This window comes from Ammodytes marinus (genome assembly GCF_949987685.1).
Source record: "Ammodytes marinus genome assembly, chromosome: 2".
Lineage (NCBI taxonomy): Eukaryota > Metazoa > Chordata > Actinopteri > Uranoscopiformes > Ammodytidae > Ammodytes > Ammodytes marinus.
Genome location: NC_137231.1, coordinates 18,509,931 through 18,524,613, shown reverse-complemented (window position 1 = coordinate 18,524,613; position 14,683 = coordinate 18,509,931). Strand labels below are relative to the sequence as shown.

Sequence of the window (14,683 nt, the reverse complement as noted above, 5' to 3'; positions counted from 1 at the left end):
TCATGTATTTGGACACTGCATTGGACAGCTATTTAAAAGCTGTTTTCATGTATATTATGCATGGGTTTTAATTGTATAGTTGCACATCAGCCACCACAGTGGATTTTACATTATTCTATTATTACAATATTTGTATATTATATTTAATATTTTCACATACTGTATGTAATTTTGTTAATTCATTTGTCAAACATACATTACTTCAGTTGAGAACTCCTTAAAAATGGGTGGAAATGTGAGTTAGTTGTAATTAATTCATGAAGGGGTTAATTCAAAATGCCTAGAGAAAATAAGCTTGTTCAAGAAATGTATTCAAGATGATTATAATCAAGCAGTATGCTTTTAAAAATAAAATCCCAGCAACATAAAAGTCGAACATTTAGTCACATTTTATTTCTAAGTTACGGTATTGTCATGTAGCAAAATAGTAACATGCAGGGATCGTTTCAAAAACGTGTCCATGATTGGTTCATTCAAGCGTTCTTTTGTTAAATCCAACACAACATAAAGTTTGGATTTTTTTTTAATGCAAACTGATTTTGTCTGTGTGCAAGTTGAGTTTCACACCATGCTTATACATTAATATACTGTATATATATAATGTAAAATAAACATATAAATGGCTGTCTGGCAGGCAAAGTTGTAACAATCTTAAGTTGTGATTTTGGGAAAACTGCATGTAAATGTAATTTTTTAGTAAACTGATGAAACCATCCACCAGTATGGTTCATTCAATAAAGTGAAAGCTGTCTTATTATTTGGATTTTAAAAATGTTTTAGATTGACTGGGATTATGTTCTATTGCATACAACTGTCAAATCTGACATCGAGGTAGTAAATCATTTTGTCCTCTTGTCGTCTTTTCAGCTTCTTAATAACATTCCTCAACTCTAATATTGTGCTTCAGTCAGGAAGCTTAAAATTCAGTGCATTGCTGGTTCACTACACAGCAAGCTATTTTCATTGATAACTTTGTACTATTTCTACCAGCTGACTGTCAATCAGTGAAGTTCAGAGTCAGACAGCACCTCAGCTTTGTTGTACATATATTTTATGTTCACCATTACTCCACTAGATGGCAGAAGTAAACTGGATATAGTTTGTCCCTCAGTGGTTGTAGCTCCATGCTTTTGAGTACTACACTGTATCTCCATCTTTTTCTTCTGAGTGTTCCATGATTATGCAATGTCTGGGGAAATGCTTCAGTTATGATTTGGGCATTACACACCAAGTCACTTTTTAGTGCTTTTATATGTGTAGAACTACTCACCAGAGAGTTAAAATCACTGACGATATTTGTTTATTGGATAGCGTGAGAGAAAAAATAGTGCCATTGTTCTCCCATATTGGGAAAGCTTAGCATTAACTGTTATTTCAGTGACAGTTTTCTTCATTGCTGATGCTGAACCTGCAGATGTTGTGTTGCTTCACAGATGGCAGCTTGTTTTATTTCAATCAGGAGAGAGTTGATGAATCAGATTTAAAGAACAAAAATAATGTATTTAACATGCTTGTGACAAGATAAATTCAGAAAAAAGAGTCTTTGGCAATTAGACCCCATTGTGTGGTTAGGCAGTGCTGAAGATGGATGCAGCGAAGGAGTCCTGATGTTGATGGGATATAGACTGTAAGTGAATGGGGCTGTGGAGCATTCACGATTGGTTTAAATTTGACAGGGACGATGTGATTGGCTCACAGCGATCATACTGAATATAATAGGCTGAAAGAGGGAAACGCCCATACTCAGCTATAGAGTGTAGTGCAGGAGACAAGGGAGACAGATTAAAAGTGGCTAGGTCAAAAGAGAGAGATAAACTGTAAGAGAGGCGCGCACAATTAGTCAGTGTTCCTGATTGAACCTTAGCTAAGCTTCGTTTGTGGTCAGAGACTCTCCGAAAAGGTTTACAAAGACAAGGGGTTTCGATCATTTAAAAAAATAAAATAAAATAAATGCTCAAACTTATCCCATCTGTGAAAAGGTAATGACAGTTTTGTAGTTATTACAATCACCAGACAATCCCTCTTTAAACAGCCAATTGAGAACAGATAAGTATTGTTTTACCTAAAAACTTCTATGCTGTGCTTTGACAGATCCACTGTACACAACAGAAGGGATTGTCAATCTGCCTAAATCCACTGCGATTCCCAGTTGGTGTGACACTGATATTCACTGCTGACTCTGCTGCTGTGAGACTACTCCCAACTGCCATTCACACCGTGATGGTGCAGCGTCAGTAACACTCATGGTATATTTACACTGAGCTCTGGACTACGTACTTCCCTAGATTACAGAGCCAAATCAGATGAGGTGGCAGGATGCCTGAGCCACGGCACAGTATGGACATGAAGCCTGCCCTTGGTTTGTTACCTGCCATATGGCTTTCCCAATCAGTGCTCTCTCTACTGGTGCAGTGCCAGCAGAGAGGGGGGGAGAAAGAGAGTCAGAGCGTTCTAAAGGAGAATTTCAGGTCTCCTAGCTAACCTGCTCTTTCCTCCCTTCATGCTCCGCTAGCCAAGTGTCAAGAGGGGCAAGATGGCAGCAGAATGTCAGACCAGATATCACACTTACTGGTGTACAAAATAACAAGAACACCTGATAATACGTTATGACTTAGTGGTTGAATATTGCAATGAATATTGCTTTACATGACATGTACATTACAATTTAGTTCCAACTGACAACAATGTGTCGATGTAGTGGTATGTTAATGTCATTTCCAAAGCCTTAGTTTGTGGTTTAATATGGGATTGCATTATGTTATTAACAGATGTTTGTTGTTATAACGCTCGCCTCCTGTTTAGAGGTTCAGTAAGCGGAATGGTCGGTTTAGCTAACTTCCTTTCAGTGACTGCAGTTAGCAGTCCCCTCCCTCGTCCCCACGTCACCACATTCATGCATTGCGGTCTTCAAGCAGCGAGTTATCTAGTATCATCTCAGATCCATAAGTGTGATAAAACATAATAAAAACCATCAAAACAGACATTGGGAAGGATTTTTACCTGCTCTGCCATTGTAGGCGCATACACTTTCACCCATCTGTCGCTCTGCACGTGCACCGGTAGTGAGACGGGTGCCGGTGCGTAGCGTTCTCTCTTCTGATTGGTTATCAGTAGTGGGATCCCCAAAAAGTTTATTTGCCGATTACATGCAGAGCGAGTGACTGAGAGATCGGCTTTATAAAACGCGCGCACTATATAAGTGATCACTGTACAAATAAAGAGCGATTTAACACTTACATTAACATGAATAAATCACTTACTACACCTTTAAGCGTGGACATGCTTATCAAGTCCAACTCAACCTGACTACAGTACATTCAAATCATTTTAATTGCAAATGATCTTTTGTTTGTTTTTGATTAATTTTTAAGTCAATATGTTCCAATTAATATGATTTATAGGTACAAGCAACACATCTGTACATTGACAACCCTAAACCAAGGAATGTCATTTCTGCTTTAACGTGTGATCACATCTAAACTGTGTGTTCTCTTATCATAGCACTGAGTCAGGCAGCCCTATGGTGTTGCTCTGACTTGGCTGTATGCTGCAGTGCAGTGTTGAGCTCTGCTGTGCGTGTACACTCGCGGTAGTGCAAGAGGAGCCTACGGGTGGGTGGGTGGGGTGCACTGTGATCCGTTGTGTAATCAGTATTATGGATTAGCCCTTATGTGACCACACTTTTACTGTTAGTCCTGGGTGTTTGTCCTGTAAGATTTCACTGACGCTGGGACAATGTACTATTGTGTTGTTTGAATAAAGGCTTGTAATGACCACATTTCAACAGCAGGTTATTACCAAGATCCTTCAAATCTGAATGTAGACCCATGCAGAAAATATTCCTGTCCCTCATCGTGGCAGTAACCCCTGTTGATCAATAGAGGGTGCTGTCTGACCTCTATTCTTTCTCTCCTTATTGTTTCCAATTGATCTTCTGTGACTACTGACCCTAATCTGTTTAACTTGGTCAAAAGGGTTGTATCATGATCCACTTAAAATCACTACATGGTCCATAGTGTTTATCCATAACTGTAGTAGCACAAATACAGCAAGGGTTCTTATGGGTCATCCCATCATATCATTCTGGTGGAAAGTGACTAACACAGTTGCTTAAATAACTCGGCTATAAGCCACAGTTGATGGTGCAGAGGATGGAAAAGGGTGGCTGCAGAATACTGTATCTCACTGTAGGCTGTGGACCTCTGCCAGCAAACACTAGAGACTAACAGAAATAGTAAGGCAGATACATCAGCAGCATGGTAAAAAAACAACAGCAAAGTAGGTTTTTCTGCACATGAGCTGTTGCTGCTACTGCTGCTTGTGTGAATAAGTGATGCAAAGTAATATGACGCATTATTAGCTTTCCTGTCATTATGACTAACCCTGATTTAATAGATCGTATTAGACATATCCTCCAGACCTGTGCACCCGAGTGATCTGTCTGTCTCTGATGAGGAGGATGACCAAATTAGAGCAGGAAATGAGAGCGTTGTCCCAAGAGTTTTAACTGTGCTGTGGGTGTAAATTGGTGTAAAACTGACATGTACTTTCATTTTAAGAATGACTTGTCACACACTCGATGTGCAGAATGTGGTGTTTCAGGACATGGACACCTGTTTCAGACAAAACAAACAAAAAAAATCCCGCTTCATGTGGGGTAATCCAGGGTCCTATGTCCACCTCTACCTGTATATTGTTATATATTTGAAAATATGCTGTATAGGAATATTGGTTCCTTCCTCACTAGCGAAACTCGGCCTTGACAACTTTTGAACAGTTCAGTCACTTTACTGTGCAGGACCATATGCCTATTGAAGTTCCCGTGCTCAAGTTGAGTTTCCTGCAGCAACCGAGACACAACAACTTGTACTTCAAACAGATTGAAATACATATCTTCAGTTTTGTGTAGGTTACAGCCTACATTTCACTATTGTTAAAGCTAATATTTAGATAGCCTACAATCATTATAATTAAGTAGGCTATTGTTTATCAGGTAGATTGTCATTCTTTACCTGTGGACGAAAGTATGACCAACGCCAATTAATTACTATATATTCTTAAGTCATAGGATCCGAGTTTGCGCACTAGTAGCTGAATCTAGAGTAAGCAAAACTGAGATGGGAAACAATCTAGATAGGTGTTGGCATGTTCTAGGCCTTAAAGAAAGAGTCCCTGACAAAATAATACCATTTTGAACAGTTGAAGTTATGTGTGTTAATCTTATATCTATGGTGTTTACAGAATATTGAACTATGGCAGATAGGGCCCTGGGAACATTGTATGCTCACACTGCAGCAGGTAAGCTGGGTGTGGCTCCTCAATCAGAATTTAACTGGCTAATCAGTCAGTCCGGTCTCAATTTAAATCGATAGCCTCTCAATAGATTGGCTAAATCACAAGCAATGATGGTTATTTTTCAAGAACAAGTAAGTGTTGTCTTTTAAAGCCTTAATGTTGCTGAAAACAAAAACTGTTAGCGTGTAGCTAGCTAAGCTGATCTTAAAGCAGAAGTAAGCAGTTGGATCATTTAAGTAACTTCCTGTCAGTGACTGCAGATAGCACTCCGTCCCCCTTCCTCGTCCCTATGCCAAGCGCTGTGGTGGAGAGTAGCAAGTTATCTAGCGTCATCTCAGATACATAAATATGATAAAACAAACTTTGGGAAAGATAATTACCTGCTCCACCATTGTATACGGGTAAAAGTCAAGCTATCTGTGTGGGTTCACAGGCAGAGAGACCCATCTTTGTGGAGTTCTCTCTCCTGATTTGATAAATAGTTATGGGATAGCAGAAAAGGTTCTCTTCCGCCTACTGAAACACTTATATTAACAAAAATATTTCACATACCTCTTCTTTGATATTTGGTTATTATGCAAAGTATAGACTTGAATCCTTGTTCCTCACATTGTTTGCTGTATTTGATTGCTAAAGCTCATCCTCTTTGACTCTCTTTGGGAAATTATTAAAGATCTCCTATTATACTACTTTTCTGGTCTTAATTTCTTGTTAAAAACTGCTATAGAGCAACCTGACACGAATCACATCACAAAAAACCATGTATATTTTCGGGACACTCTTCCTCTCATCTGAGCGAGCACAGCAGTCTGCTCCCATGGACATATAAAGAAATGGACACCGGATTGAAACATGGCGCCCATTCATTCCTATGAAAGCTGCTCATTGGCGCAGGAAAGCCACAAGGAAGTGACTTTCTGCTTCATGGGTGCCGAACACGCCCCTAAAGCATGACGTTTCACTGACGTTACTCATTCTCCAGCAGTGTAACGTTATAATATGTCCGTGCATTAAACTAAGCGGGACGAGCACAGTTGCATTGTTTATCGACCATGGAAGTATAAATTACTAATCCCCGATGATTCTCTATATGTAATCTTTAAATTACACCCCGTCGTTGTAATATAGTGATCAACAAAGATTCCTCCCGCCATCGGAGGCTGATATATACTGTAATCTAAGCTTCTGATCAAGAATTACTGTGAACATTGCCATGCTTACAAACCAAAGTATTAGATGGACACAAGAAGGATGGTATCAAAACTGACACGAATCTACAAACCTTTTGATCTGCAAAGTGCACATGGTTCAGATGATGGCCTATAGTGTTCATTTGTTCTCACTAGTCAAAATTCTATTTAGATTGTGATTATATAACCTAATGTAAATGTTCCTTTATCAGAACCAAAATGAGTTTGTCAAATGGACCCCCATAGTTCTTAGTGTTCAGAATTATTTATTACGGTCCACTTTAAAATGTTTGCAGTAACACAATCTGAAATGTGATGTCATTTTTAAAGTGTAATTGTCTCCTGGTGCCCAGTGGGAACATTTTCAGTGCATATAAAAATACACCATTATGGTTGAATACTGAAGACTGAAAATACATGTCAGTGTAGTGTTAAAATGACAGTGTCCTGAAACTGATAATGTTTTATATCTGTAGAACCTAAACATTGACCCAGTGTTGATTTGAACTATTGCAGTTGATATGATTGTTTTGCTGTTTACACTCAGAACAGCTGCATGACTGACTGTTTCTATCGAGAGGGCTCTGGATTTAAGAGTGAGGTTACATACAGTATACGTCCATGTGTTGAATTGGTTCTTTCTCTTCTGTGTGTGGCTCTGTCATGTCCTGTCAACTGTTTTAAGAGAAGCACTGGAGCAGCTAATGTGCTGGAGGGTGCTGGCCGTCGCACTGAAGAGAGCTTGGGCAGTAGCAGTGTGTTTCATTCTCCCCCCTGGTCCACAAAACCTGTCCCTTTGTATCCCAGGCAGGACCACCCCAGGCACAGTCTATATACACTGGGTGCACTCTGAAATGCTAAAATAGGCTTTTATGTGGTTTTCAAGTTTTTTTCCAGTTGTTTTTCATGTCGTTTGCTTCTATATAGTATAAAATATACTTTTTTTAGAATCACACCACAATGCTGTTTGTGAAACATGACACATTAAAACATTTGAGATCTATGTATGAACGTTGCTTTTGTGAAACGGGTCACTGCAGCTCTCGAACATATGACACATTCTCCAATATTATATATCCAATATTAGTCTTGATCTTGGGAACAGCAGTTTCATGCCAATGTAGATGAGAAGTCCTTAAAGTATTTAGAAAAATGTTTACATCAAAAATGTGATGTGACGACTTGGTAAATTTAATCTAGAGGTCATGTGATACCACCAAACGCTCCAGAGGCAATCTCGCCAAAGTGTTTTTTTGAATGCTGTTTTCATGTAGATGTCAATGTCATCTTTCAGACAACGGTCAAAATGAACAGGAGAGGAAATCACTCCTGGTTCAATAGAGTTAGCAAACTCTTTGCAAAATTAAAACGGGTAAAACAGTTCCCAGAACAGCTACTAAGTAAAACTTATGTTGAGAATTTTCAAGGTGAAATTATGAGTTCAGTTTTTCATTTCTCATGTTTGCCGGTTGATCCTGTGGTCAAATCTCATTGGTTATTGTAGATTTTATCAGGTTGTAGACTTTTATTGAAAACCCCAAGATACTTAAATTTATTACCTTGGCGTAAATTATATTACTGCTATCTGCTATTTTTAGATTGAATTACCACCCATTCGTTTCCATAACCTTCCAGTATGGAGCAGTGACTTGCATCACAATTAACCTAAGTTACGTCATTGGTACATGGTAATGCCATTGGAGAGTGCTTTGAAGACACCTCCTTGTTGTTGAATATGACTTACAACTATGCCGTTGTTTAAAGCTTTGTTTTGTGAGTATGTGATGTGTGTGGGTTGCCATCTTCTCCTCAGGGTTTCTCCGAGGTTCAGCCTACGATTAACCAGGTATTAGTAGTGGTCCCACTGGCTGTGTTAAATTCCACTGTAAATTCCCCTCCATTAGCCCAGCAAGAGTAGCTTAACAGAGCCAATCCTGTTTGCTAAGCAAACACCTCCTTATTACTAGTGCAGCCTGTCCAGCTTGTGATTCATTTTGGCACATTCCCCAGGAGTTCAATAATGTGATGGATCTCTGGCCGCAGCGCTGTCAGCCAATCAGTATTTGTGTTTGTTTGTGTCATAGCTAGGCCACATGAGCGAGTGATTTGTGTAGTAGGGATGCAGACAGAAGGCAATATCTCCAGTCCTATTCATTAGTATGCTGCAGTATAGAGCGAGAGCTGCTATCAGATCAGGGGAAGCCTTGGCAGGAGTGCAGACGAAAAACAGAGAGAGGCTTAAGTACAGAGAGATGGACAGGAAGCAGCAGCAGATAATGAGAATGTAAAAAGATTGTGACGATCTTTGGCATTCAGTAGTACATTAACAGCCACTAAATGCCCTAATTCAATCTTTTCAAGAGCACTTTTAATTCAGACTGAACTCAATGTCATGAGTCATTCAACATATACTGTATATAACAAAATATGTCAGAATGTACCACCTGATTATTACTGTAGGACTATAGAAAAATAATTACAGACAATAGGACAGCGAGTGGTAATGTGTAGCCTTTTTCTGTATATTTTCCCATCTGAACATCTAAAATAGCTAATGAAATAAATAGAAAATAAGACCGAAATGAAGACGTTGCTCCAGAATAATCTAAAAACAGCCAACAACCAGCAGTCCCTCTTTTGTGAGTGTATGCACGGAACAAAGTGTGTTTGCATGCGTGTGGACTGTTTGTGTGTATCTCCAGTATCAATGTGAGCTGTGCGTGTGATGTACTGTGAGCAGGGCAAAGAGAGATGTTAAAGGATATCTTTTTTGCCTGCGTCAGCAGCATTGCAGGGAGGAAGAGAAAGGGGAGGGGAGAGAGGGGAGGGGCAGAAGGAGAGAGAGGTAGAGCAATACCAGTAAACAGGTGCCGGCTCCACCATCACCTATGTCCCTATGCGCCTCTTTTTCATTGCGCACATATCAACACATACATGGTACATGAGCAATGGACTCAGAAGCCCTTTTTGTATATACTCTCTATACAAACCTTTACACAAGCCTTTGTCTTTCTATTATGCAAAACTATAACAGGATCAGGGAGAGGGGAGAAAAGGACGACTGGAAACCAGAAAAAACAAGGCAAACCTTTTTGTTGTTGTTTCTGTATCGCACTTAGACAGTCATGGAGGGATAGAGAATTGCCTCACTCTAATATGCACAAGCACACTGCACCAACATCCTTGCACGGGTACCAATCCTGTCTGCTGCAGCGCCTAAACATCAGAGAGGGAGAGGGAGCAGAGAGGAGGGGGTGGGGGAAATAAACGAGTAAGAGGCAGTTTTTCCCCCCTCATGCATGTTTTAGTTTAGTTTTATTTCCTTTGGTTTTCCAGTATGTGTGTGCGTGTGTGAGAGAGTGTTTGCGCGATTGGCTGTGGCAATGATGAATTCCCTGTGTAGCCCAGCGATCCTCCACAGATGGACACACAGCAAGACTATGAGATACTGAGAAATTAAATACAGGAAACAAAATCAATGCAATGGCAGGAGGGAGCAAGCGCTGACTTTGATTTTAAAGCTGCTCAGGCTATTCTTCAACTGACTGTCAGTTCATCCCTCTTTATCTGTGGAAGCTGGTTCACAGAAGTGAAGCAATCCAGTAAACCAGGTTTTTCTCTCTTTACCTTGTCTTTTCTTCTGCACAGAGAGAGGCAGACCAGAGAGGAAGGCAGCAGAGAAATTGAACAAGGGAAGTGATCTATTGAGAGAGGGAGAGTGTGCAAGCATCAGAGAGAGAGAGAGTGAGAAAGAGAGAGAGAGCGAGAGAGAGAGAGAGAGAAGGAGAGAGCTGCTCTGCAGTAGCATCCCACAGCAGACGGTTGAGGGCTGCCGGTGTGTGTGTGTGTGTGTGTGTGTGTGTGTGAGAGACTGCACTGCTGAAGAGGAGGAGGAGGAGGCACACTCTGAGACTCTGCAGGGCCATAGAGGAACACACAGCAGCAGAGGCAGTGCTACTGTTGGCCGGCACCAGGTACCCGTCCCAGCGCCCTCGACCCGCACACCACCGCCGCTGGATCTGGACGCTCCGACGCCGCCCAGACCCCCACCACCAACGCCATGGCACAAGCGGCCAAACATCTGAGAAAGAACAAGGATTTAGAAGCCCAATTAGAGGCGGAGCGCAAAGAGAAGGAGGAGGAGAGGAACAAAAAGAGGAGTCGCTCGCGGGATAAAAAGCGCAAGGTACTGGGACTATTCACAGGTGGGGTAGGGAGTGATGGGTGCAGGGTGGGGAGGGGGGGAGGGAGGGATGGCTAGAGAGGGGGGTAGGAAGGTTGAGACGCCCCCCCGCCCCCACCCTTCTTTCTCTGTCATGCTAAGCTCTGGTGGTCAGGGGTGCCAGGGCACACATGGAAACTCAGTCACGAGTGTGTTTCTACTGTGTGTACACACACACACAGTCTCCCTGGCACACATGTATGTCCCATGCATACAGACACAGGGAAACGGTACTTAAACGCTGCATGCTTTCCTACTCCTCTCGACTGCTTTTATACCTGCTTGTTTGACTGTCCTGTCTAAGCCGTACTGATAAGGCAGTGCAGTACTCGACTTCTAATTGTGTTAGAATTTCTTCACATCTCTGTCTCCCCTCTCTTTCTCACTCTCCCTCTCTCTCTTTGTTTTCTCACTGCGGTACGGTGTCAGTGAGCAAAATTTCACTCCAGCACTACTCATACACAGGGACGGTGAGCTTGACAGTCCGCTCTGTTCTCCTCTCAGCTTTTCCCTCTTGAGTGGTATTGTTATGACCGCAGAGCAAAAGCTGCAGGCTTGTGTCTGAATGAGAATGTCCCATGCAGAGCTGGCAGGCTTGCTGTTAACAATAAATCTCCGCTCCGCCGCTCTCCTACTGCAGGGACGAATCATCAAGTCTACTTTATTCCTCTGGCCTCGCTCAAACTCATTAATGAGAATGAGTCATCCGCAGATTGTGCCGTTGTGTATCTGGTGGCATATTGGTCCTAAGTAAACGAGTATGTGTCCAGCCGCCCTGTGAGCCCAAACTCTGCCAGGCTGGCTGTAAACCAATCTGATGCTGATGCAGTAGAGACAGTGTTATGTACAGAAAAACAGTACAGCTTCCACTTACCCAGAGAGGATGAAAGGCTGGTATGGGGATTAGATTTTTCTTTCTGTTGTGCTTGTATAAAGTAGGCTGACAAGGAAGATAATGGGGGGGTTTATTTGAGCAAAATCAAGGGGAGAGAAGAGAGGGAAAGGTGGTATGACTCAGATACACCTGGGGTAGGTGTCCTTCAGTAAAGGTTTGATCCTCTGCTTCTTACCATATCACAAACATGTCACCGCTCTGTCTGCGATGACAGACACAAGTTAACATTTCTCCATTTTCTCCACCCCCAAACTTCTCATAAGAGAGGGATCTTATCAACCTTTAGCTAGAAGGAGCATGCGTATGAAAGCCGTTGCAGAGATGCTTGCGTGTGCATGTGCATTATGCATGTGTGTAAGTGCAGTATGTGCATGTCCGGAAAGATGCGATTCAAGAAGGGAAAAGCCTGCAGATCTAACAGTGCGGATGAGGAAGGGATGAGATTTCTGCTGAGGGTACTACTAATGCAGCCCAACTTTGACTGAAAGTGTATGGTTTCAGAGGATCCCATATCACTTACATAACCATGCAGCTTAAGTCTTTCAAACAAGCTTCCTGACTCCCCCCACTCCTTACAGCCATTCCTGGTTTCTGGAGCAGACGTTAATACTGGGGGAACTCTGTCTTTTTATCTATATTTCTCTTCAGTGCTCTCTTTGTTTCCTCCTTGATGTCTGCAGCTTGATAGCCGAATGCTATAGTAATTCATAAGTTGACTGATTGTGTTTCCCCATAGTGTAACAGTGGTTGACAAAACCACCGTTGCACTTGGCTGTTTTCTTTATTTGCCACTCGACACCTGTTTTTCAGTAGTTGTTTCATCAGCTGTCTTGTGTATCGACCTGCACCTCGGGAGTGTCCCTATCCTGGCCCTGCAGGCAAGGTCAACTCTTTATCTGTGACAGAATCACATCTTTTAACCACCCTATACATTTTGCTCACACACACACATTAACACACAGGCACACTTACCAGTTTCTTTCTTTCTGTATCATTTTGTTGCCAGCAAACCTGGCTTCTGTTATGTAAGCTTCCGTTTCTGTCGTCATTTGGGCCCTTCCAATCGTTTATCCTGCACAATTGACGCGTTTTTAGATGTTATATAAAGAGAAACTCACAGCTCTTCTCATTGATTGTTGCAACATCAAATTGTTTCAACTAAGAGTGGTTCATTAATTGGCGGTTGAGTATTTTTAGACAAAATAGCAGGAGTGCGGGGCCGTTTGTTACTTAGACAACACCTGGTTCATTCTTCTTTGCTCTTATGGCTGCTAACTGAGCTTTTGCAATCATAAGCATGATTTATTTTCTTGTATTTCAAATTTCATTAAGCATCTTTTAAAGACATAAATCCATTTGGCCAGCCCTTACTTATTGTTCTTTCCCCTTTAATCTACTTCTGTGGCTAATGTATGTTAGTGTTTTTTACATTATGGCTTCCATCCATGTAGGGGAACACATCTTTCCCACTGATGTCCGGGGTCATACAGCTAGCAATCTGTCATCAAAGGGTGAAAGTGCCATTTTAATTGGCTTCACGGTGTAGAGGTATTATACGGCACAGTTGCTGAGCAGTGGATAATGTTGTTCTCAAATTGCTTTTATTGATGCGTTTGCCCCTCTTGAAAAATGAGCATCGTCAGGATGTGAACAAAGCCCTATTGTCCTATTCAGCACCTATTTTCACCTCATTCTGTATGTTTGTTTGTGCGTACATTTGAAGTAGTTTACCTGACCTGAATGGCCCTGTATTGTTAGCCTCATTTCAGCATGATAGAGGGGGAAAAAGTGACAGAATTGTGATATTGTGGCGTGTAGAGACGGGAGTCGGAGGCGGAGTGTCAAAAGACGGAGCTAACTGCTTTAATGACATTAATACACTTGTCGAGTAACAACAACGGAGCAGACAGTAAACTCTTGATAGTCTCAAAACGCCAACAAGACAAAACAGGAAATTCCCCCAGTCATAACAGTTCCCCCGGAACCCCGGAACTTCAGTTCCATAGGTGAATTATGTAAGATCACTACACAAGCCCCCCCAGAATTCACCCATAGTCAAAGTCCCCGTGCCGGAAAGGCACGATGGCCCGGCCGCGACTAGAACGAGTGGCAGGGGCCGAAGAGGGGAGGGGCGTGGTGGGTGCGGCAGGACCAAGCCCAGGACTGGGCGGCAACGGCACCGACAAGGCGGCAGGGAGCCCAGCGGGGCGTGGCAACGGGGGGCGTCCACGGCGCGGAGCCTGGGCCAACTCCAACGGTCTGGAAATGTCCACGTGGGCAGGCTTGATCCTGTCGACAGAGACAGTCTCGGGCCTACCACCGACGTCCACGACCAGGCTCTTATCCCCGTGTTGCAAGACCCTAAACGGCCCGTCATAGGGGGGGCGCAACGGTCCACGGTGGGCGTCGTGGCGGATGAACACAAACTCCGCCGTGTGCAGATTGGGTGGCACCAGGGAAACGGGGGTGCAGTGATGCGAAGTGGGGACGGGTGCGAACTGCTTGGCGACCTCCAGCAGAGAGGACCGCTGCCTGGCCGCCGACCAGGGTGTTGTGGCGTTCGGAATGAAATCCCCTGGAACTCGCAGCACCTGACCGTAGACTAACTCGGCAGACGAGGACTGCAGGTCCTCCTTAGGCGCCGTCCGGAGCCCCAGCATCACCCAGGGAAGTTTGTCCAACCAGTTGCCGTCCGTCAAACTGGCACGCAAGGCCGCCTTCATGGAGCGATGGAACCGCTCGCACAAACCATTAGCCTGAGGATGGTATGCGGTAGTGCGATGCAGTTTAACCCCCAGATCCTTGGCAACCACATTCCAGATCTCCGAGGTAAACTGTGCACCCCGGTCGGAGGAGAGGTCCGAAGGTGTCCCAAAGCGCGCGACCCACGTGCCGATAAACGCACGGGCCACATCGGAAGACGATGTCGAGGTGAGTGGCACAGCTTCAGGCCAACGCGTCGTCCTGTCCACCATCGTGAGGAGGTGGGTGAAACCATGCGAAGGGGGGAGTGGCCCCACCAGGTCGATGTTGACATGGTCGAACCTCCTACCAGGGACGACGAATGGCTCCAACGGGGCC

At 43.2% G+C, this 14,683-nt stretch overlaps 1 protein-coding gene across 1 annotated transcript in view; it reads left to right on the top strand.

The window, feature by feature from the left end:
* Positions 1 to 10,545: 10,545 nt before the first annotated feature.
* Positions 10,546 to 14,683, top strand: part of ank1a (ankyrin 1, erythrocytic a) — a gene marked incomplete at its 5' end in the record, with an annotated part of 89,608 nt that continues 85,470 nt past the window's right edge. Inside the window, 1 exon segment of the mRNA XM_080047050.1 lies at positions 10,546 to 10,671. Coding sequence (XP_079903176.1) covers positions 10,546 to 10,671 — 126 coding nt within the window.